The sequence below is a fragment of the Lissotriton vulgaris genome, chromosome 2_2 (genome assembly GCF_964263255.1).
Source record: "Lissotriton vulgaris chromosome 2_2, aLisVul1.2, whole genome shotgun sequence".
NCBI lineage: Eukaryota > Metazoa > Chordata > Amphibia > Caudata > Salamandridae > Lissotriton > Lissotriton vulgaris.
Genome location: NC_141688.1, coordinates 78,265,533 through 78,290,320, shown reverse-complemented (window position 1 = coordinate 78,290,320; position 24,788 = coordinate 78,265,533). Strand labels below are relative to the sequence as shown.

The 24,788-nt window shown below is 44.9% G+C and overlaps 1 protein-coding gene across 1 annotated transcript in view; it reads left to right on the top strand.

The window, feature by feature from the left end:
• Positions 1 to 235: 235 nt before the first annotated feature.
• The window catches only part of LOC147729032 (uncharacterized), a 325,523-nt gene continuing 300,970 nt past the window's right edge, over positions 236 to 24,788 (top strand). The window contains exon 1 of the mRNA XM_086959316.1: positions 236 to 5,306. Coding sequence (XP_086815442.1) covers positions 237 to 5,306 — 5,070 coding nt within the window. The 5' untranslated portion in view covers position 236. The remainder of the gene's footprint in view (positions 5,307 to 24,788) is intronic.

Genomic DNA, 24,788 nt, shown 5'->3' with positions numbered 1-24,788 from the left:
CATAGAGCACTTTTCCCGTCCCAGTTTTAAGTGTTTGTTGGACAATACACTGTATACTCTGTCCTTCAAATAAGCTTTCCCATGAAACTTGTGGAAATGTATGAGTACTATCTGTGCAAGAGCACCCTCAATTAGTAACTGCTAATTTAGTCGTTAATGCTTTCCATGAAGGTCATTTGATGGATTCAGTCTGTTAATCAGTTCTTTTTTTGCATTCTTTCCAGCTGGTTTGAAAAATGGATTCTGCTGTGACGTGCCAGTTTGCAAACCCCGAAAGAATGCCTGCTGATAACGTAGAGAGAGAATCTCCATCTCAGATCACGAAGCGGCTTCATTCAGACTTGGGTGCTTACTCTGTGTGCCCCACCTGGAAACCCCAATTCAATGTTCTGTTGGTCTTTGTCTGCTGCCTCGGCAGCTCATTAGCTCTTAATGTAAAAGAACCCCCCACACCAACCTACCGTTTTTGGAGGACTACCTTAGGTGGTGTGCCTACAACCTCTCCACTGTGTTTGCAGTTAGTACCACTCTTGTGTCGAAATTCTCCCCTTAAAACAAAATTGGAAACTCATAAGCTCTCTGCACTTTTGCTTCGAAAAAGATCCCCAAAAATTAATTTGAGCAACATAGACTTTAAGAAGCCCTGGCGAGTCTTGTGTGTTAATTGCGAAACATCTCACGCTGTGATGTCCCCTTTGACTGACTATTCAGCACTTCTGGCCTCCTTGAACCAGTCAGACCAGAAAATGAAGGTAACCTCCAAAGGTGTGGAGAAGCACCCTGGTCGCCGCAAGAAATTACAATCAAAAAGGTCGGCTCCGCTAGAGGCATCACCTGCTCAAAACGAGGCTGTGATGCGCAGTGATATAATAGACTGGATTGATCATCTTTTTGGGGTTGAAGAACGACTACCTGCACAATCTTCAGTTGATGAGAAAAAGATCTCTGGTGTTTCAGAAAGTCTCGATACTTCAAATAGTTTCAACTTTGATGACTGGGAGGAGAGTTTTCAGAATTTGCTTAGATCTTCAGTCGGGAATGTGGAGTCCTCGATAAAGCAAAACCCACCAGTTCATCTAGACGGAACTTTTGGAAGTGGAACACCTGCAAAGGGCAATTTAGAGGATTCTGCCTTTGGACCAGAAGCTGGAATTCGAGCGCTGCCATTGTTGGTTAAACCTCTGACCATTACGGAGACTGGCGGGGAGAACGTAAAAGCAGTTACACTAGTGGAAAGCGCAACCACAAACACATCATCTCCACAGGTTTCCGAAAGACATGTTGGTTCACTGTTCACGATGAAACAGCCAAAAACATTAAAATCTGATTACAACTTTAGAACTGCATTTTCTACAGCCACCAGTGCAAGTGTTGGCTTGGTTTCAAAAACGGGATTTATTGTGCAGAGAACCACAAACGCGTATCGTGTTACTGCAGATACAGTAAGCCCTCCAAGATCGAGATACATTGAGAGCAACCCTATCGACTTGGGATCTACTGCAAGGGCTGCTCTTTTGCATTCATCAATGGCTGATGCAATGACCCACACACTTTCTGGCATTGCTAAAGTTTTGCCCATTCCATTGGCATCTGCCGGTGAACCTAAATCCTCTTTTGATGTTTCTGCCTCAGATCATGGCATTCTTCCAGTGACTAGAGATTCAAAATTGTCAGGCACTGGAGTATCCACTGTAGCTCCTTTTGAACATGCTACCATGCCAGACAGAGTGCTACTCGTAGGAGGTCCTTTAAACAATCACACACCAGCTTCAAATTTACTGGCGAATGAGGCGAATTCCATTGACCAACTCTTGGTATCTACTTATAGCCCAGCGGTTAGCCCAACAGCCGCTTCCATTTCTGTAACCACTGATGCACATATTAATGCAAATGTTGGAAGCTCAGGACATCTCCCAACACAACGCCCTAAACTAGGAGTAGGAGTCATGATTGAAGATAGCCAATCGGATTATCCTACTGTGTCACATAGCACCTCTGGCCATGGCTTTAAATATAACCAGCCAGGCCCCTCATTTGGCTCAACCTTCATTAGACCCATCATAGAGAAAAACAATGCTTCAGTCAGTAAGGGAACTGCACACACTACAAATAAGTTCTCTAACTTTATGAGCTCCAACAGTCTCCCTCGTAGTTTACACACCCCTTACAAGAATGGGCCATATTTAAGTTTATCTAATCCACCAAATTCACTTGAGGTTTCAACTAAAGCAGGAGGCAAAAATCCTCCCATTCATCACCTCACTGTTGTAAAAACTGAAACAGCAGAAAGCAGAATACCCCCTTTTACTAGTTCTGCCATCAGTGAAGCATCTGGAAAGGAACATATAGACTGGGCGATTGACCGAAAAAGTAATCCTCTTCACTTGGTAACCAGTGGCCCCAGTGCTGGTGCTGTTAACTTTAGCCCTGGGAGAACCACACTTAGCAGCCTGACAGTACGTTTGGAAACGCCTCACTCTGGGCTAGACTCTAGTGTTTCTGTCATAAATGAATTTGGGGATCCTTCTGCCACACCCATGTTTTACTCACCCCAAGGAAATGTGCCACACAATTCACAGCAAAGGTTTAATATAGCTGTAACTCCATTGGCCCCAGTTAAACAAGTCCATAGTGTCCCAGCAGGATTGACTGTGCCGCTTACCACAGGCTCATTTCACTTCTCTAATGCAGGGACTGCACACGCGTATGATTCCTCTCTCGCTGCAAAGCGCAATAGTTATCTTGCTTCTGAAGGCACTTCACCCTCTTTACCAGAGTTGTCAAATGCCATACATGTGGCAACCAGTGAAACTATTGTTCTAGGCTCTAGAATCTCTTTGAATCCCATGTATGACAGAGTGAAGACTGAACGCTTTCCACTGCCACATGAATCTGTAGCAACGCCAGCTGTTAACGTAAGTACGTTCACGTCTGTTTCAATTAGAAAATCCACAATTAAAACCTCTGATACAGTTCAGCAGCGCAAAGGAGAGAACACTCCATCTATTCTGCCAACTGGGAAAACCCAGTTTTATACTTCCCCAGTGATTCAATTTTTTGCAAATCAACGACTTCTTCGAGCTATCCCAAAAAACAATCGCATCAAAAGGACGTTGCCTACACAATACACAGTCTATCATGAAAGCTCTATTGCATACACTAAACCATATTCAAGTGAGAGCTTCCCTAAATGGGTGACCAGTCATGATGGTAGTGTTAGAAGACCACTAACAAAGGTAGTAGCCTCAACAAATGGCCTTTTGCCTGCTAGAGCTTCATCTGTTGGCCCAACCCTTAGCTCCTATGTGACCTTTGATGATGCCAGAGCTGGCCTTTTAACAAAGGACACACTTACCGAACTCGCAATAATAAACAATGTATTTAATTCCAAGAGGGATGGTGTAAAGTTCTCGCATGCTACACCACATGAGATGCTGACCGCATACAGCCTGTCAACCACTCCTACAGATGCTGCCCACCTATTGAGTTCAGGTGCATTTATCATTCCATTTACTGAAGGGCCGACCCAGGCTTCATTTGTAAAAGAGTTTAAAAGATCAACTGCACCTAACTATCTAACTAGCATCCAATCAACCAAAGCACTAAGAGTCAAAACCACTGAATGGAAGTCTAGTCTTTCAACAATGCCCTTAACACATGGTTTTACTTCACCATTCTACACTGTTATCGGTAGGGTTCCTTCTGGTAGTGTATTCCCCTATAACTCTGTCATTGAACAGTCTAGAAGTAGCATTTCTGCAGTCTCTTCTTTGCCGGACAGTGTACAAAACCATTCCTCCCTGAACCTCGCTAATGAGGCTGCCACTATGCCTACAAGTTCAGGCTACTACACATCCTCTTCCATTCAAGTAAGCCCATCATTGGCGAGTGACCCAAGTCTTTCTGCAAAACATAGTGAAATTAAAGTCTATGGATCACACAGTCCAGTAACTAATTCCACTGTCACCACTCGAGCCACGAAACATGGTTTTCCTACATCCTCCAATGCTGCGGTTTCCTCTCTAGGAATATCACCTACTGGCATATTAAGTTTTAACGAGAGTCTGAATACAGCAAATGTGCAGACAATTAAAACTCTTGGTGATCATCATTTATATGATGGGTGGTACACTTCAAGTACTGCTTCTGGAGCAGCTCTAAACATGCATATTCCCACTGGGTCCCAGTTACCTAGTGCAAGGATAGGCTCAATATCAATTGTTGCTAGGACCCCCGCTAAAGGGGCAAATAGCTCTCCTCACAGCATTGCAGGCTATCCACGGACAACCCCTCACAGCTCCCACCAGAAAACAAGTCCTAGTATTGTTACTTCCCCTTACAGCACAGTTATGAGAAATAATTCCTCGACTTTACAGAAGACCACTGATATGGATAACACAATTTGGACATTTCTTTACAGCACTTATAAAACCAACTATTCTACTAACTTCCATCAGCGAAATCCTGCCACGTTTACCAGTGTGACTTCTCTCTACCACACACCTAAGGAAAATATTTCCACTGGTTTCGAGCAGACAACTCTATATGACTCTACAGAGTCCACTTTATTGCAAAGCCCAGTGAGTGCAAGGGATGACCTCGAATTCCAAAGTGATAAAATTGGCTTCAACCACACTGCAATGGCGACCTCTAGCCACAGCACTGTACCCATCCCTCCGCATCCAACATCTACTATAGTCTATTCCAGCACACAGAGCCCAGTCACTTTGCTATTTCTTCAGCCAAACTCTACCGTGCTTCAGTCCAGTCAAAGTGGTGTTAGAGCCTCATTACGAATACCAACAGCAAGCACCCGCAGGTTACTTGATGCAAGCATGAGCCCTTCAAGACCTACCCGTCCCAAAAAGTCAACGCGGGTGAATTTAAGTACTCGTAAAGAACCCTTGAATTTCAGTCTAGAGAAGACCTCCAGGCACCCAAAGTCTGCAAGATCACAGGTCCTCTCTACAGCATTCTTGCCGAGATCATTGGTCACTGAGGCTTCACTTGCACCACAAGTCCCTGTGAGCAAGAAATTTACTAATGCAGCACAATGGTCGACTAAAATGAACATTCCTCTCAATCATACGCATCTTAATTTTAACATTACGCTACTGGCAAATACCAGCGATTCACTACCAAGGCCAAGTACTGAATTAAAGCAGACTCCAGGCACTCCTCCCCCACCATTGCTGCCTACTGTTATCCCTCTGCAGTGTCGCCTCACAGGGATCGAGTACACCCTAGATCTTCAGAACCAGTCCTCCTCGCTCTACATGACACTGGCCAGGGAGGTGCAGCTCACCGTGAGTAGCTTTTGGAATATTTTTAGTACTTTTAATTAGCTAATTTAGTAATGGAATGGAAACTTTGTCATGCAACATGTAGTGTATCTGTAACATCGTACAGTACATTCTCCACCATAGGGAGATATGTATACCTTATTGCAGAAGTATGAATAATAATGCACATTAACCATATCCCATGATTGATTTTTCGCCTAGTGTGCATGTCTCCTTCATTTTCACTTTTGTTCGAAATGAATTTGTCATGTGAGCTTGGTTTGAGTGCTTATGAATGCTGTCACAGAGATTGAGTTGCCACTTCCTCGTTAAATATGGTCAATTCTTGAAAGGACCACTTCATGGTTGACCCTCAAGAGGCAAGTCTGAATTCTGTTCTCAATTCAAACTGCTGGTATCTACTGCAGTGTCGCTCACTGCTGAACCACTGGCCCAAAAAAATAATTGTTTCCTAATATTGCAACTTATAACCTATTCCCAAATTTATGATAGAAAGTCTGCCTTCTGTGTCCTACTAATCCAAGCATCTGAGTTGTCAGTCTAGTGCCTAGCATTTGTAGTCGGTTCGCTAAAATATCGGATTTCAATAGTCTTGTCACTCAGATTAAGTCTTGCTGACAAGGACTCTTTGTCAGGGTCTAACATGACTAGATTTCTTTATACATATCTTTCCCTGTACCATTGCTTCTGCCATCCGGATTCCTTTCAAATCAAGCGAGTTTTCCTGTTTTTCTGTAAAGTATGACATGCAAAGTCTTTAATAATCTACATTTAAACTAAACCAAGAATATTGGCACATTCTTTGTAGATATCTCTGTTAGACCTGGCATCTTTGATGTGGTTTCCCCTGTCTTTTTGCCTCTACCTCCTGTATTTTTGACGCTGTGCTGGATTTAGTTTTTGCTGGTTTAGATGCTTTGGGCACTTTGCCACTTCTGATCAGTGGTACAAAAGGGGGTGGTGATGGACGGAGCATCTGAATCAATCAAACACTCACACCCAGTCAAAAGATCTGGGTTTAATCCATCACCGTTCTTTAGCCCACTCTGCCACCCCAGTTCAGACATGGCTATATGCAAATCAGTCTGACCCTGTGCCTCATGGGAACAGATAGAATAGATGCTCCGTCCATCACCACCCCCTTTTGTACCACTTCTGATCAGTGTCAAAGTGCAAGTGTAAATTGCGATTGTAATTGGTTATCCATGATTGGCATATTTGTATCGCCTAGAAGTCCCTAGTAAAGTTCAGTGAGTGTGCCAGGGCTGGTGATACAAATGCTACAAGTGGGCCTGCAGCACTGATTGTGCCACCAACATGAGTAGCCCTAAAATGGTGTCTCAGGCCAGCCACCGCAGTGTCTGTGTGCAGTCTGTGAACTGCCATGTCCTCCTTGTCAGTGTCCCCACTTGCCAAGCCTTACCCTCCCCTTTTTGTGCACATTGGTCACCCCTATGGAAGGCCCAAGGTACCCCCTTGGGCAGGGTGCAGTGTATGTGAAAGGTAGAGCATGTACTAGTGCAGGTGACATGCTCTGGTAGTGAATGACAGCCATTTTCGTTTTTCACTATTGTGAGGCTACCTTGCCCATAGGTTATCATTGGGAATGCTGGCTACAGTGGCTACCAGCATATATTCCTACAGGAGCAAGGTAGGACATGAAAGTCTGGTATCCCTGAACTCCGAATTTAATAACCGATCTATTAGGAAAGGTGGTTTTTAAATCCTGTGTTTGAGAACAGCAATTTTAGAAAGTTGCTGTTCTCTTGTCTGACTTTTGTGTTCCTTGGCCTGTTTGTGAATTGACTGTCTGGTTTGTGAGTGGCAGGGGCTGGGTGGCTCCCAGAGGCTGAGTTGGCCATCCCTGGGTTGAATAGCTCCATCTGCATCTAGAGTGGTGGAAGCGGGTAGCACCTGGGCCTGAAAAGGGCTGTTCCTGCCTTCCACAATGCTGGCTCCACCTCCTGCTGGGCGGCTGACGACTGTGCCCCTCTCTCTGAAAGGAAAGGAGAGGCCAGAAAAACAAAGTGCTCAAGGAACACCCATAACTGGTTCAGACCGGGCTCAGAGCCCTCCTGCACAAAGGGAACAAAGACTTTTAGGGGTATAAGTACAGGGCCCCTGACTACAGAAAATTAGATCATCCTGGAATCAAGAAGGAACCTCTGACAAGGATAAAGCTGGAAGACTGAAGAAGGAAGACTGTCCTGCAGTTGCTTTGCTGGGCTGACCTGCAATTGCTTTGATGCCAAGGGGAGGGGAAGGTCTTTGCTTTGTGCTGTGTCCCCTTGCTTGAAGGAATCTCCAAGGGCCTGTAGAAGAGCTGGCTCCCTGTTAAAAAGTACCAGGAACAAAAGGACTTCACCCCCAGCTTTCCTGAACTCTACTGAGAGAGTTCTGTCCTTCCTAGAGTGTTTGGGCCAGTTGGTTGTGTTGCCTCTGGAAGTTGTACCTGTGTTGGGAAGCTGGAAACCAAGATTTTAAAGACTTTCTGCAAGTTTTAACACCTCGATCGCTTGCGGTGCGCATCCCCGTCAGTGTAAGGAAATTCCCGCCGCTATGAAGGCCGAGATCGTCGCAGCGCCTGTTGCCGCTGCCAGCGTCGTCGCATCCTTAGTTTGCGGGATGCACCAGTCTGGTGCAGGGAGATACCATCGCTGCGTGAGATCGTCGCACTGCTTGCATGCAGACCGCATCACGTTGCTGCGAGAGCCGTCGCAGAGCCATCACATAGAGGGGCCGCGAGAGTAGATCGACGCTGAGCCACGCATCATCGCGGCACCGGAGATCGTCGCATCTTACCTTTTGCAAGCCGCTTCCACCGAAACCTGTGCACCGGAATCCACGCAAGGTATCTCATCCCTCCCCGTACAGACTGGAGTCACCACAACACGCCTGCTGCGTCCAGCGGGGTTGTCGCATCACCTCCCCAGGGTCTCAGGAGTGATGCATCATTTGCTTTTCAACGCTGCAGCTTTCACTTGGAACTTTTGTCGCATCTAAAGGTACTGTTGACTAAAACCTTGATGTAACTGTAGATTATTTTAACGCAACCTGAACAACCCTTTTGAAACAATATTCTTGAACTGTGGATTTTTGTTGTTTTGATCTTGTGTAGTTTAGATTAAATACCTTACTGTTGTGGAGTCAGTTTGTGGTGTTCTCACTGTTACTGTGGGTGTTGGTACAAATACTTTGCACTTTGCCTTCGATAAGCCTGACTGCTCGTGCCAAGCTGCCAAGGGGGTTAGCACTGGTTATCTGCAGAGTGCTTGCTACTTACCCTGACTAGAAGCAAGGGTCCTTATTTGGACAGTGGTACCTACCTCTGCCATCTAGAGGCCCCCAGTTCTAACAACCTCTATTAAAATATCGGGCCAATCTCAACCAAATTGTACACCTACTGTTCGATGAACTGAAAGAATCCCTTGGAGCCAATCTCCATAAGTGTTTTTTTTTTTTTATTTAAGGAAAATCCATTCTGTCCCCAAACCCCCAAGAACAATTTAACTCAATCTTTTGCTCCAACACCCTTCTAATCATTTGTGTGCAAGTATTGCTTGCTAATGATTGTCTCCAACTTCTAGTTATGTTAATTTATTGATAAATTTCAGCTTATACGTACTCTACATCAACCTCTGAAGGACAGAGTATTGACTTGGACCTGATTGGATTCGACTTTCTGACCTCAAAGTTGCATCTTAAGTTCATGAGCATTCCTATCCTGCTTAAACTAGCTATTGTGAAAGACGTCTTAATTCTTCATGGGCGTTCAAGCAGTACCAAACGCCATCATCCCTGATTATCACTCTGTTGTCCACTGTCCTACAGTACTCTGTCTTGGCATAGTTTCCTTCCATTGAATCCACACCTCACTTACTTCTTTACTGATGAGCTTGAGGAGATGGGATGAAGACAAAGTGATGGGATGAAGACAAAGTGGTATTTTAAGGCATTTACAAAGGGTGGATTTGATATGCTGGATCGCCCATGTATGTACTGTTGAATAACAAAAGAGAAAACATGCATTGATCATGCACCCTCACAGGATGTATAATGGTCCAAGTACTAATCACAATTTTGTAAAATACAATTCATTGATAGGAAAAGGATTTCCAAAGTACGGATCCAGAGCCAAGCGTTAGACTTCAAATCTTTTATTTTATATTCATTAAAATTATTTCCAGCTTGTCCTGCCGACACGTGTTTCGTCTCTATGGAGACTTTTTCAAGGCTGGAATTATAGAAAAGACTAAAATCAATATTTACACAATATACAGAATACATATACAATATCACGAACAGAAATATATACATAGAAGCCTAACACAAACATACATTGTCTAAGGGTGTATCCCACCTTACAGAGAAACCACAAAAGCAGAAAAAACATATCAATAGTCATATTTCTAGGAATATCCTTCTTGTATTGATATAGTACAAATGGTTAATATTCCATGGTTATCATCATGTATCCTATTATAGTCATTAACACATTTGAGTAACCTTGTGTGCCCATATTCTATTGAGCCATATCATAAACAAGGTCCCTTGTGATTGTCTAGATTTATGAGAATTAACTGGTAAGAGACAGTCATGTTATCAAGAGAATCTGGAAAGCAAGGACTCAAAGCCCACCTTGGTTGTCCGTATTATCTCTCTGTAGCGTTTGATTCTATCTACCAAATTAAAACAAGCAAACACCTGTTCATAAACATACCCAAGAAGACGGAAATGGTGCACTGGTATTAAGCATCACGGTCTTGTTATAAGGAGAAGTGGATAAATCCAAGTTCTACGATCACATCAGTAAGATCAATCCTGAAAATGTTTGAGAATACCAGTGATATCCAATTAGATCGGGATTTCAACTAAAATCTCAGTTTTAAAACGACATAATCGAAATTGAAGACATACTTAAGGACAATGTATAGTGAGTCCACAGTCTTCACGATCCGAGTCACCGGTGTATAATCATAAAGGGTATGTGCTGGCATCCAGAGCAGTGGTCAAGAATATTTTAAGAAGAAAAAACCTAAGGATATTGGCACAGAATTAGATAATATCAGGCTCAGTAGAATCTTATTGGCATATAACTAGACCATGATGATTCTTTAATCGTGAAACCTTACATGCTTTATCGGTAAATAGGTTCTGGCAAGGAAACACATAAGAACCTTGATTAAATATTATAATATTGGTACATATTTAGGGAAATATAAATATGCTGTTCAACCTTATCGTATGATAAGTGAGTAAGAGAGGTCCTGTGTTCGGAAGAATAAACCTATAGCCTAACTCATAGTAATACTATAAGGTGGCACAAACACAAAATCACCATATGAAACTACTTACTTAGTTAATGACCCGTCATATTTCTTGAAGGTTGATTCAGAATTCTTGAATTTTATGTTGACCATGATAAGTCACTAAAGAGATAGAATAGTGGACAGAAACAAAAACAAGCGTCCCGATTCTGCCAACTGCGAAGGATTATTTCAGTCGTATATTTGTAGCAAACGACACTAAACTGTAATCATAATAACAAGTACATCCGGATGTATAATGGGATGCAAGTATATCAAGTTCCATAATCACGCAAGTGCAGATCAGTTTACATCTGTACCCTAGCACATCGCATCATTAAACAAACCAACGCGGCACGAGTAAACAAACCCTCCTGGTTCTAAGTGCAGCGAAAATGAAATCCCGAAGGGGACAAGTTTCTCGTTATAGCGAGAACACTTTGGAGTCCGCAAACAGGCGCCGAGCAGTAGAGAACCATCTGCGCTGATTAGTCCGCATCAGCACACGTTAGTACCCTAGCCCATCGCATCATTTCACAAACCAAAGAGGCACGAATAAATAAACCCTCATGGTTCTAGGTACAGCGAGAATAAAATCTCAATGGGGGCAAGTTTCTCATTATAGCGAGAATACTTAGGAATCCGTAAGCAGGCGCCGAGCAGTAAAAATCATTTGCGCTAATCAGTACAAACAACCCGGTAGGGTGTGTACTCGCTGCAAAGTTCTGAATAAGTGGGAAGTAGATCGAAATAACTGTTATTTTACCCAAGATTACCCCGAGTAGACAAGAGCCCATATAAACATACCTCATACGTCGTGGCGTCACCCTAGCACCTTCACCGAAGCCAGCTACTAGTGACATTGTCTCGCGCCAATTTTTAAACAGAGCACAGGGGGCGTGGCTAAGGCCCAAAGACCACGTGTGGGTCACATGACGAGACGAATCCCAAATCTCGGATTTCTAATGGGAAATGTGGCGGCCATATTATAATGTTATTCAGAAGGTAATATTGTCCTTCCATGTCCTAGAAGTCATGAATTAAGGGATAAGATATCTCCGAACATATTAATAAAGTAACTGCGAGCCACCCAAATCAAATATCTCGATATATGTATTAAATAAACATCGGTGAAACGAATCATACAAGTAGCTCTACATTTCAGAAAACAATCAAGTCTTGAATGTCAAACATTCTATTGATGCTATTTGATATTATTTGTCCCCGAAGGATGTCTATTATTCGTGTGTGTCCAACCTAATGAACTAGTGATTACATCAAAAACTTCATTGAGCATACAATAGTAGTAGACATCTTGTAGTAGATGTCTGATAAACCCCAATGTATGTATCGTGATACTGAGAGTGCTAGCAACCCCATATCAGAACGAGTATTTCTATACAAAAGGGGTGTGTGTAGTGATTATGATCTATTCATTCAAGAATTTAAAAACACCTCATATATAACTTTATAAACATTGGGATGCATAGATAATATATAACAAACCAACAATGCCCATCAAATTACATGAGAATACAGAACCCAATAAATAAACAGAATTCATTGAGATCAAACACTTGAAAGAAAGTCACTGTATCATTATGACTATGGTCAATATAAAAAGTGTTGAATAGCTCTTCATTAGCATACATACTTTCATTTCTCATTCAGAAACACATGAAGTTCTCTATCAGTATTCAGTCCCTGATCAACTGCACGGAGTTTGATCAACCATTTCGACTTAAGCTTACGAAGAGCCAAAGTGTTATCTCCCCCTCTTGGATCCGGTTTGATCATGTCTATTCCATGAAAATGGATTCCAAGTACCTCACAATCTGCATGCTCTTTATTGTAATGAGCTGCTAAGGGATATTTGTCATTGTTGTTACGGATAGCTCTAACATGTTCCTGTAATCGTTCTTTTAGTGGGCCAATTGTACTCCCAACGTAAATCAAACCACAATAACAAATAATACAATAAACCACCAGTTTTGAGTTGCAATTGATGAAATGATTTATATGGTATACTTGCTTGGTATTGTAGGAGAAGGTCTTTTTTTTATCCAACGCAAATTGGCACATGTTACATAGGGTACATTTGTACGATCCACACGGTTTGATAGGCATCCATTTTTTGATGCCATCAATCATTTCATTGTTGTGGCCCGGGTTCTTGATAATGGAGGGACTCAGTATATTCTTAAGGGTTCTGCCCTTTTTGTATATAACCCGAGGTTTATTACCAACATAGGTTTCAAGATCTTTGTCTAGTTGGAGCAAATGCCAGTGTTTTCTGATGGCATTGTAAATTTGAGTACTATTAGCATTATATTGGGTTATCAGTGCCAGTTTATTATTAGCCTCTTTGTTAGAGTCTTTGTCTCCTTTTTAGCGTGGTTTCTCTGGAAACCTTCTGAATCTTCTTATGTGCTGATTCTAATATTTTATTGTCATAGCCTCTCATAAGAAACCTATTCTTTAGAATATTTATCTCCATAGCAAAGTCATCCTCAGTACTGCAATTTCGTCGCAATCTAGTCATTTCTCCATACGGGATGGCTCCTATTTGTGAAGCTGGGTGTGCGCTACTCGCATGGAGAACTGAGTTGCAAGAAGTACTCTTTCTGTATAGTTTGGATTCAATTCTGGTATCTGATATAAATAACGTAACGTCCAAAAAAGATATACTTTTGGTACTAGATTCCGAGGTAAAGGTGAGATTATATTCATTATCATTTAGATAACTCATGAGTTCATTCAATAGATCATCTCCTCCTGCCCAAATCATAAAAACATCATCGATAAATCTACCCCAGTAGACAATGTGTTCCGTTAGGGTGGGGGGACCTTTCCTCCAGATATGGTGTTCTTCGAAGAACCCCATATAAATGTTTGCAAAGGATGGGGAAAATTTAGCCCCCATAGCTACGCCTGAGTGTTGTTGGTACCAATCATCCATATGTTTAAAAAAGTTATTATTTAGGGCAAACCTAGTTAAGTCAATGATCATAGTAGTGTGATCATAAAGTGTGGCGTCCCTCTTAGATAAATAATACGTGAGGGCATCCATACCCTTTTCCAAGGGTATACTGGTATACAAGGCGCATACATCTAGTGTTACTAATTTAAAAGTCGGTACCCATTCTAGATCTTCAAGTTTACAAAGAAGGTCCTTCGTATCTTCCAAAAATGAAGGAATATTTCGTACGATCGGTTGTAATGTAATGTCAATGAACTCCGAGATTTTCTCTATTGGTCCTCCAATCCCAGAAATGATGGGTCTGCCTGGTGGAGATGTAATGCATTTGTGTATCTTTGGTAATACATATATATAGGCAGCTTTTGGGTTGGGAACATTAAGATATTTTAGTTCCAGATCTGATAGTAAACCTTCACTATGCCAGTATTTAAGTTTTTTACCAAGATTTGTTATAATGGAATTCATGGGATTAGACCCTACTTTGATATAAGAGCTTGTATCACATAGCTGTCGATTTATCTCTCCAATATAGTCCTCAACGTCAAGCATAACTATATTTCCCCCCTTGTCCGCCTCTTTTATTATTATATTCTTTCTAGCTTTAAGATTTTTCAAAGCATTTCTTTCACTTGCATTAAGATTGTCTTTAAATCCTAAGGGTCGACCAAGGGTTTTATCTTCAAGTTTGTACAATTCATCCGTGACTGTTTTATAAAAACAGTCTAAGTGTATCAGAAGATGTTATTGGAGAGAAAGTAGATTTGTTTCTAAGGCCACTATCTGTGTAGATGTTGCTCTCTATTCCCAAGTCTGCCATAACACTACTAACTGTAGGGGTTTTATCCAAATCATCATCCATCTCAAGGAGCGTTTGTACTTCCATAATGTTTTGCATGTATGTACTGTTGGTTGAATCGGACTCAACTGTTCAAGGCTATTGTCCTAATTTTTTGGTTTTACTGGTGTAGATATTAAAACATGCATAAAAAACATCACTGTACCAAACAGCGTACCAAGAGTACTTCCACAATTTAATTGTTGGCAAATTATTGCTGAATGGAAGAGGTATTAGTTGACCTGAAAGGTGCAGCAGTCGATTTAGCACATAGCAAAAACGAAGACCGAAATACCTCACATTTTGCCACATTTGGATTTAAACCGTTGCCACTCGCATGCTAAACCGCTAGTTGATGACACCCACAAAACCCTTCTGTACACTCCTATTTATCAGATAAATCTGTGTTCTACATAAAAGTGGTCATAAAGGCCATGGGATGGGAGCGGGTTCACTGACAGTGGGATACCGCATGGCACCCCTCTCTTCTCTGGTCGGAGTCTAGAGACAAATGGCCACATCAATCACATGCCATTTCTGCTCACTAGGCAAAGTTAAAAATGACATCCAACAGTTGGCTAGGAATCTGGTTATCGCTGCAGAGTGTGGACCACTCACATGGTTCAACGTGTCAAATGCTTCAGCTGAATCTAGTAATTTGAGCATAGGTTGGTGCCAAGAATACTTGTTCCTAGCTGTAGAGATGTTAAATGCTGAAAGGCCGTTTTCACGCCTCATCTGCCAGGACTTCTAACCTACATTAGAAGTTGTGATTGAGGCTCTCTCCAAATAAAATGTGAAAAACATTTATTCAAAAAACAAGATACAAGCTTCTTATATGGCATCAATTCAGGCAGCGTCTGCCACCTGCCTGGTATAGAATCTTAGAGCCACAACATTCCAGGGTAAGAAAATAGAAAGGGGAAGGAGGAAGATACCAACACAGGGCAATATATCATGAAAAACGTTTTCAGTTTATCCGATGCGGAGTTAGAGTATAACACATTTTTCTCCATATAGAAACATAAGAATTGGGGGAAAAGGATTTATTCTCCTATAGGAAAATATTGATGCTAAACAAGTTCTCATTGTCTATGCTCCGTGGTGGTTTTCATGCACACACAATTTTACATTTGGTGCAGATTTTATCCAGGACCTCCGACACTCTGCATTTAAGAAAGCTCTGGGTGCTCCTAGTCTGACCATTGTCCAACATCACCACATTCCTCTGTACCTCAGTTAATTTGATAGGTTGGGAAAACGTGGTGCTTCCAGCATGTTTGTGTCTTGGTAATTTGCAGGTAATTAGATCACCTAATATTCCACCGTACCTTTCCACATACTTATGGTTGTATCATCTCCATGATACCTTGTGTTTACTTCCTCTGCAACACCTACAGATAACCTTGGTTCCCAAATACAAGATTCATTAAATACCAATAATGCTGTGGTGTGGTGAGACAAGAACATACCATTTCACTGAGGTTAACTGCAGACTACCTCATTATAATTTGTGAAATGCCTTCATTAAAGAATGCCTCACAAAGGACATCCGTGATGACTTTAGCGCTGGTCTCCAACTATTTTCACCTCTAAACAATTTTATACAAGATTTTCCCATCTAAACGCGTATGATATCCGAGGCAAGTTTACTCCAGGGTTTAGATGTAACTACTACAGGAGAGCTGCGAGAGTTGCTTTGGCTTGTCAACAGAGGCATATTTTTACAATTTGACTTTCAGCTCAACCATGGAGTCCATACAAGGTCTCAGGTAATGGAATCTCACTTTTTCTTGAGTGAGACGGCATCCTAAATGACACCCGTGGTCAAAGTCAATTTTCCTGTTGTGAACATTCCCTTCCAAGTAACAAATTCATCACAGACCTTCCATTAATCTTTATCTGGACCCAAACAACTCTTGGACTATCTTTGGAGCACCTTCTATTTTACCTTGGTTAACACAAGATCAACACCCATGCCTTCTTTGCATTTTCTGGGTTTTAAGCCTTCCTAAATACCAGAGAATAAATATTACTGAAATGGGTTGGTCTTAATTTTTCTGTGATATCTGTATCCTGGAAAGACAATCCGCAACTAAGTTCTTAATACCAGTGGTGTAACTCATACTAAATTAAAACCTTTTAAATCTAGGAACCATTAGGTCATTTTAGGGGTAGATGTCCCCATTCATTTTGCAGTGAAAGCAATGACCAGAAGCTTATTGTCACTCCTGAAGACCAATCGTAAACAACCAAGGAAAATAATTAAAATGTTTTATTGGCCAGTAGCATGCAAGGGACGCTCACTAGACAATAGAATATTTGGTGTTACCATTCTTAAGTGAAGGAGAGGTGAACACAAATAACCTTTCACTCCAGCGATCTAAATAATGGTGGAACTAGCATCAGATGGAAGTATGGTATGTTTTTGATGTCATAATTGCCTAGGACAGATACATTAGCAATTGACTTTTTGTGAATAGAAATACTTTTTGGCTTGTCTTTTCATATAAATGTTTAATTCTGAGTCTCCTCAGCGTTTCTATTAGTTCTGAATTTAGTTTTTTAGGTCTCGCCTGGCGACGCAGCACGAAACTGCTGTCGCCAGCGAGAACTTTTGTCACTGACTTGCTTCTGAAGGGGGACAGGAGATGTACACACGCAGGTTGGACTGAAGAACTGGGTTTTTAGAACCCTCGGTGCCAGGGGCACACCCAAAGTCTTCGGATTCACCTGTCTTGGTTTACAGAGACACGGTCATGGAATACTTCTGGGTGGCGCCAGAGACCAAGTTTATTCGCTGCAGCCAGTAACGGTGATCCTCGAAATATAGCATGGAAGTATTTCAGGAGACTGCTCAAATTCGTAGAGCAAGACATCTTCTTTTATACACAATATTCACATTTACAACATACTCTCACTGCGCAAAAATCTGACCAATGAGGTACATTCTCAAACAAAGTATCACATGACTAAAAGCTCAGTTTGCAACATCCCAACCCAAAGTTAATCATTGGGAATGTCCCTAATCCAATCTTTACAAGCAGGACAAACCCATAATTGAAAGGCACAATGCATGTAGTAAAGAACATAGAAAAGGAAACAATGTCTGATAGTGAGCAAGATGAGGCATGTGTAAGGAGACTAAAAGTTAACGATGTCCTGAACAATGATTGGCAATCTCAAACAACGATCAAAACCAGGGAAATTGACTCGGCAGGGTCGGATTCAGGCGAAGGAATCGGATCCTTGCAATTCACCTCAAAGTCAAGAAAGACCCTGTTAATGTATACCAATACATGAAGACCAGGCCGCTTCGTTCGTTCGACCATACTAGTCGGCCTGCATGATGGCAAGACAAAATGGAGACTTGAACAAAATGGAACCCATGTTCAAGACTAAATCTCCAAATACATGGTGAACTCGCTAGCTAACGTGACAAATTCACTCCACATTAGCCGCATTCGCTAAATACGGTCCGACATCACCAAAATCGTGACGGAACCATGACCTTGCGTAATGAGGCCCGTTTTCACAGAGCCACAGGACTGGAAATGTGAACTCCCCCTTACAGACACGCGATGTGCCAATCTCCTGTCCCCCTTCCGTCCTCAGCGGCCTCATGCAATTTTTTGATGAGCACGCACGCTCGAAGTGTGGCGTGCTTTACATGCAAGCATGCCCCACTTACTGGCTCTTGTTTTGCCTTGGGCGCTTTGGCGGTCCCCTCCCTAGGCTGCACGAGCTGCGTAGCACTCATTAAAATACGACGGCTTTTGAAGTCAGCACGCGCCTCCACTGGGCACGAGCTGCTGAACACGCAAAAGTTCCAGATACCATGCATGCGCAGGCAGCCCTCGCCCACCCAGGTCTCCTCCCCGGATGTGGAGCTGCTTTGTTTTGCTTGTTTTCAATGAGCTGGCACACACAACGCACTTTCAGTTTCATATTTTTTTTCATCAATGAGCCGGCACACACGACACTCTTTAAGTTTACAATTTTCTTTTCATGTTTCACGCTGGTCGCAGCGGCAGGAGGGGACGCGAGGGGGGCCACCACGGAGCCATGCACGGTCCTCCTCGGGAGAGCGCTGCCTGGCCATGAGGGAGCTTGCATAGAAAAGGAGCCAGACCAGGTGGGGGTACCGCCGCATCCCAAGGGAAGACAATGAGAGAAAAAGTACAACAAAATAACCACGAGAAAAAAGACATAAAGCGGACTTCTCTTTCTCTACCACCTGGAATTTTTCATGTCAACGAGTAGAAAAAACTGTTGGTTAATTTTTATATTTTTTCCCCTTTTTCACGTCGCTATGGGAACAGGCTGTAGTGCTCGCTATGAGAATGGACTGCCGCCTTCGAGCCGTTTGATATAGATAAAGAAATATATACATTTGCCAACCTCCCGTTTCCTGGGACTTGTCACCCCCGGGGGAGAGTCAGGCCCCCCGCCAAGGCCGTATGGATGTCCACCATGCACAGCAAGCACTGCTTACGCTCTGGCCAGAGATTCATGCCTTCTTGAAGCCTTGAGACTCCACGGCCCGTTGTGACTGGTTCTAGTCTTTGCCCCCGTGCCCATCTGCGGCCACCGACTCCAGGACTGGCTGTGAGAATGGCCAGCAGCCATGGTCGGGCCCTTTGACACGCGCAACCCGAAGATTTGTCGCCTGTCTTGGGCGATTCTTGAGCTGGACGCCCCCAGACCCACACTCCTCGACCACTGCTGTCGTCCTCCAGCCTGGGGATGCGAGCCAAGGGCGGCAGAGACTGCAGGTGCCCACCATGGTTTCTCCCCTAACGTGACCCCCAGGTAAGCCAGGCGACTCGTTCACAGCATGTGGCTACGAGGCTGCTGCCTGCGCCTAGATTGTGTAAATGACGGGGTCAGGTGATGTCTAGTGAGCGGAGGTGTCTGTCATAGCGAGGGGGGTCGTTTATGATCAGAAAGCAATCGTTCATATGTGGGGTGATCTGTCTCTTTGTGGTGGTATCTGTTGCTTTTTTGCAGGTGAGGGAAGTGGAGAGGTGGGCCCGTGGGGGCACTTCTGGCGCGTGGATGGGTCCATATTGTGTTATGGCAGGCCGCAGCCCCCACCACCTAAAAGACAGTGCTTAATCAGGTGGGTGCCTGCTGGCATCAGGTGTTTAAATCCATTTTTAATGGCGCAGCACTCCTGTGGATGTCTGCCCCATTTCAGTTTAGAAGCTCCTCCCACCCGGGCTCCTCCTCACCCTGCATCTCTAAAATGAGCCAGAAGGCCTCCGTTTCCACCTGTCTGAGTGCCCCAAATCGCTGAGGCTGCACAGAGTATACAGAACGCCTGACTCGCACGTTAGCGGCGAGCAGCAGGATGCAGAACTGAGGGCCCACGCCAGCGGCATAACAATAGCGCCTGCGAGCTCTAGGGGCCAACTCCGGCACAGTGGGCAGTCATGCCTGAGAGCTCCTGCTCCTTCTTAGGGTTGGTTGAGGTGTGGGGCGCACTCATGCGTTGCGCACCCGCTGTCATTACACACCACTGAGACGTTTACATTGCAACAGTAAATACTTTATTGATGGTTAATTTAAAATCATCAAAATATATAACCAGCATTTGCAATGCAATAGGCCTCGTAGTTACGCAAGTTTAAGCTATTGCCATTGTAAATGACAATGCCTTTGATTTGTTTTTAAAACAAATATAAAATGCATTATTTGCAATGTCAATAGCTCAAACTCTTATTACTGCGAGACCTATTGCATTGCAAATGCTGGTTTACTTTATTCCAAATTTGGAATAGTATTCCAAAAGTCAGAGGAAGGGTTTAATTTCATTTTGACTACCTTGAGAAGGGTTTTTTTAGGTTCAGCCGGGTCATGTTTTGTTTTTCAGTCCTTGGATGGCACATAACCGCATTTATGGTAGAATAGTCGGTGTTTTGAGAACAAATTGGAGTGAACTCAGTTACTTCGATTGTCTGGTAAACACTTTTTATACCAGTAAACTTCAGGAAACTCCTCACATTTTCCTCACACACATTGATATACCACCATTTAATAAAGGCTCTTTGCTGGGGTCTAATATCACAAGTTCTCTTTGGTGACACCAACATATGGTTGGAACCACGGGGCGTGGTTTGGATGCCGGAGGGAATGGCGGCGTGAGATAAAGGCTCAGCGCCTAATCCCCAAATTATCCTGAAAAACACTGCAACGACCAACGCGGATGTGATTCTCCGAATGCCGCTGGCAAGAGGACTCACAACGGCACCCTCGTGAAAGAAGAAAAGCACCTGCAGACTGAACATCGACCCAGACGGCGCATCGGCGAATCCTGGGAGCGGGAGCGCCTGACAGTGACTGCCATTGCCGGGAGTGACGACCGAGGCGATTGAGCCCTGACAGAGCGCGGCGCCATCAAAGGAGCTAACCCTTAATGCGCAGTAGACTGCTGCCGTGGATGTAGGGGGAGGCACTGTGTACCCGGCGGAACACGCAGCTCAACCCCAATCTGCCCTTGCGGATCGATGAAGAAGATGCCGGATCACAAAATGGCGGCGAGAACGGAACCCTGATTTCCAGCAACGACCACGACTATTAGGGGCTAGGAGAGAGATTGAGAGCCGTGTCGGAGTTCGGACACCCAGGAAATCACCCCGCCTCCTGAGAAGGTATCCTATGCCCTGCTGGCAGAAAGTGTGCACAAGGACTATGGAGTAGGAGGAAGCTGGGGCGGCGGGGCACTGAGTGAGGGTGGATTGCTTAGCCCTGCGAAGGAGAGGCCCACAGCTTCTGGCGTAATCCGGGTAAAGCCCTGTGCCCTACACTGGACGAGCTTTGTCACCGCATGCCGAGTGGCTGACCGGCTCGGACGATCGAGGCCCCAAAGGGAATATAGCCCTTTGTGGCTGGGAGGGGCCGAGGCAGTGCACCAGCAGAGCCACAGCGACAAGGTCGGAGGAAGACGACAGGCTAACGCCTGAAGGCGCTGGGGGCCTGTGAGAAGTTGGCCTGATATGATGTTCACTAGTTCTAGTGATCACCTTGTATCAGTCCAAACAACCCTTATGGTGATTGGTTGTAAGTCAACCTTATAGACCAGCTATCCTAGTAGCGTGGACAAAAGCAGTCTTTAGGCTAAACTCTGAATGGCATGTGAAGCCAGCTGTTTTACCACATATAAACCCTTGAATACCAAGTGAAAGGACACCACACAGGTTGTTATCAAAATAAACAGATATTTATTAACTAACATACACCTCTGAACTGTTTGAGGTCGGAGGGCTAAGCACATGACAATACTAAAAAGGAAATAAGAGTTCGCACAATATTTACAAGTGCGCCTTAGGGGCACGACAAACCATATACTCAAAACAATGGAATGCGAGGAAAGAAAGTACTGTAAGGAGATCCAGAGGCTGGAGGACCGCTGGGACTACGCTACAAACTAGGTAAGTAAGGAGCAGGAGGCCCACGGGACTCACGTGCAGAGTGGAAACTCTCACGCGGGATGCGTATCAACGTCGATGGATCTTATAGTTTAGAAAGTTACGGATTTCGGACAGACCCGGCTGGATGGAGGGAAAACAGTGGACCTGAACACTAGGATCTTGTACACAGACTTCAGCACCTGGAAGCTTTAGTTGCCTAACCCACAGGCTGCGGGTGCATAGGGCTGAAGTTGAGCAACAGATTGCTGCGTTGTCCCCGGTGATGCCTGAAACAAGGAGTTGCTGGCAGGCAGCCAGATGGAGGAGTCCGGTGGTTCCAAGGATGGAACTGGAAGGAAGACGTCCTGAAAGGGAAGGGGACAGTCTCGGTCACTAGCCAGTGACGGTGCTGGAACCAGGAGGGAACCAGATGTTGTCGCCGCAGTCAGGTGAAGGAAGGGTCGCTTCTCTCTGTAGCTACGCGGACCAGGAGATGCTCTTCACGGCCAGGCTGGAGTCCCATGTAGTCTGCTGCTGTTGGCGGTGTCGGATCGTCGATCTGGACAACAGGCCTTGGCTAATGCAAGCCACGTGGTGGAACAAAGATGGCATCTGGTGCGGACCAGGAGGGTCCGGGGTGCTTCTTGTTCACAGGGAAGCAAGGGCCAGTCTGGGGGACCAGACCAGCAGTGTTAGATTCTTCGGGTCGTCGTCTCAGAGGTCACGAGCCAGCCGGCAAGTGACCAGACAACAGGACAAGCAGCAACCAGGCAAAAGGGCCCCACGCAGATCTCGTGGATGCTGGGGGGCTGGTCTTTGGTGCAGGAGCTGCGTCGGTGTGGGGCTTCTCAGACCCCAAAGCACTCACTCGAGGATCCCTCGGCGGTCGTGCTGGAAGCGCTGTGCAGGTTTCTTAAGATGGCCGTCTCCATGTTGCTCATCGCACACACGGGTCCCAGCTGTGCTGTGGATGTGGGTAGAGGTCAGAGAGGTCTGGAGGTCCGGTCTTGTCGAGCTGGGTTGTCGAATTCCGGGATGGAAGGACTCAGCAGCAAACCGCACAGGAGCTTGATGGTGCCTGCGAAGCAGGATGGTCACTCCCTGACCATAGGGGAGATTCTTCAGTCTTCTGGAATCAGGCGGTCGAAGGTCAAGAGTTTCTTCATAGAAGTCGTCCAGATTAATCTGATTGGGAATGGGACCAGCTCCTACCTTTATTCGGCTAAAGGGGGCTGCACTATGACTAGGTCCCTCCTCTGGGTGGGACCAGGAAGGGGGGTGGTTACACCCCCGTTCCTTTGTCCGGTCTTGCGCCAGCTCTGGGGCTGGAGTGCCCCAGGAACTGGTTCTGACCGGTGTATGCACAGGGCACCTTGTGTGCCCCAGGCATGTCTCATTCCTTTGAGCCCTGTCCTACCTAATACACAAAATCCGGTCTGGGGTGGTGCTAGCACCTCCCAAGGCAGGAAACCCTTTGTCCAAGCCTCCCTCGCTGGAAGGACTCCCAGCAGCAGGAGGTCAGACTTGTGTCTGTGGTGGCAGCATCCATTTTGTGATGCTGAGGCTCGAGTTAACTTTAACCGGGGTTCACAGTTACATACATGATGTGTCCCTCTAGAAGGGTGGAATGCTAACCCCGATGCCAGAATTGGCGAGGGGTTAGTATTCCAATTTGTATGACACCTTACTCGACATGTTTTGATAATGCTATGCCAAAGTTCGCATTTGACCGCGAGGTTCATAATGCACTTAAGAGTATATGGTATAGCGTTATCATGGAACAGCTATTAGGACTTGGTTCCGCAAGCTGCAAACTGGCTCAGCTCATGCCAGAGGACCATCTCACACAATTCCAAGCACTCTGCCTTCAGGATTGATAAGACCTGCCATAGGAGTGACTGATAGGAATCTAGGGTCTATTTTAGGGTTAGATATAGAGATACTATATCTAAAGCAAAGGGTGATTACACCACCTTGCCCCAGCTGTCGTGCAGCTAGTTGTCAGATTTGGGTGGCCAGCCAGGGGTGGCATAATACATGCTGCAGCCCCTGGTAGGCCCTGGGTACACCTATGCCCTGGATACCTAAGGTATGCTGTACAGGGACTGATAAGGTGGCCCAGTACCAATTGGTAACTGCACCTAAGGTACATGCTTGTCAATTTAGAGAGAGAACAGCTAGGCTGGTGGTCTGATTAGCAGGCCCACAGCCAGGGAAAGTCGTAAACCAGTGAAGCAAAAAGCAAAAATCGGGGGTGACCATAGGATTGCAGACCCTACTCTCCTACAGGGCCCAGGGGAGCAATGGCGGCAAGAGCTAGTAGGCTCTGGCCTGGTGGACAACTGTAGGTCACGAACTAGAGTGCCTCGCTGACCGGAGACGGGAGCTGGCCGCTGTTTAGGTGCGAGGGGCTCGGGTCTGCCTTGAGTGGGTGCGCGGAACGGACATCACCCAAAGCACCGACAAGACTTTTACTACTTGAACACTATTTGGGCTGCTTAACTGCGGATCACCGCGTAGAAAACCACCATAGGTGATAGAGGGCGCATGTGCCACGACGGGTTAGACCCACACCTACGTGCCAAGAAGAGCACTCAAAACGATAACCCCCACAGACCTGGCTATCCCTAGCACAGCATCTGCTCGTATTCCCACGCTTTGAGAACCACTGACTCAATGAGGATCTTTGCTGGGAACCCCCATTTACACTAAGGCCACGAGGGTACCCCTCACACTGGGGAATCTAAAAACTCTTCAAGCGCTTTGTGATCATGGTGAAGAATAAGGTAAAGACGGAGGGAGCCGCACTCTCGGAAACACCGGAGAGCTCTGCCTAAGGGCCCTCAGACCTACAACAATTCCAAGACCGAATACTGGAAGCTATTGCGGCAACGAGGGACACTTTGCAACAAGACATTGCGCAAGTGGCGTCTGGCTTGGGGCTCCTGCGTG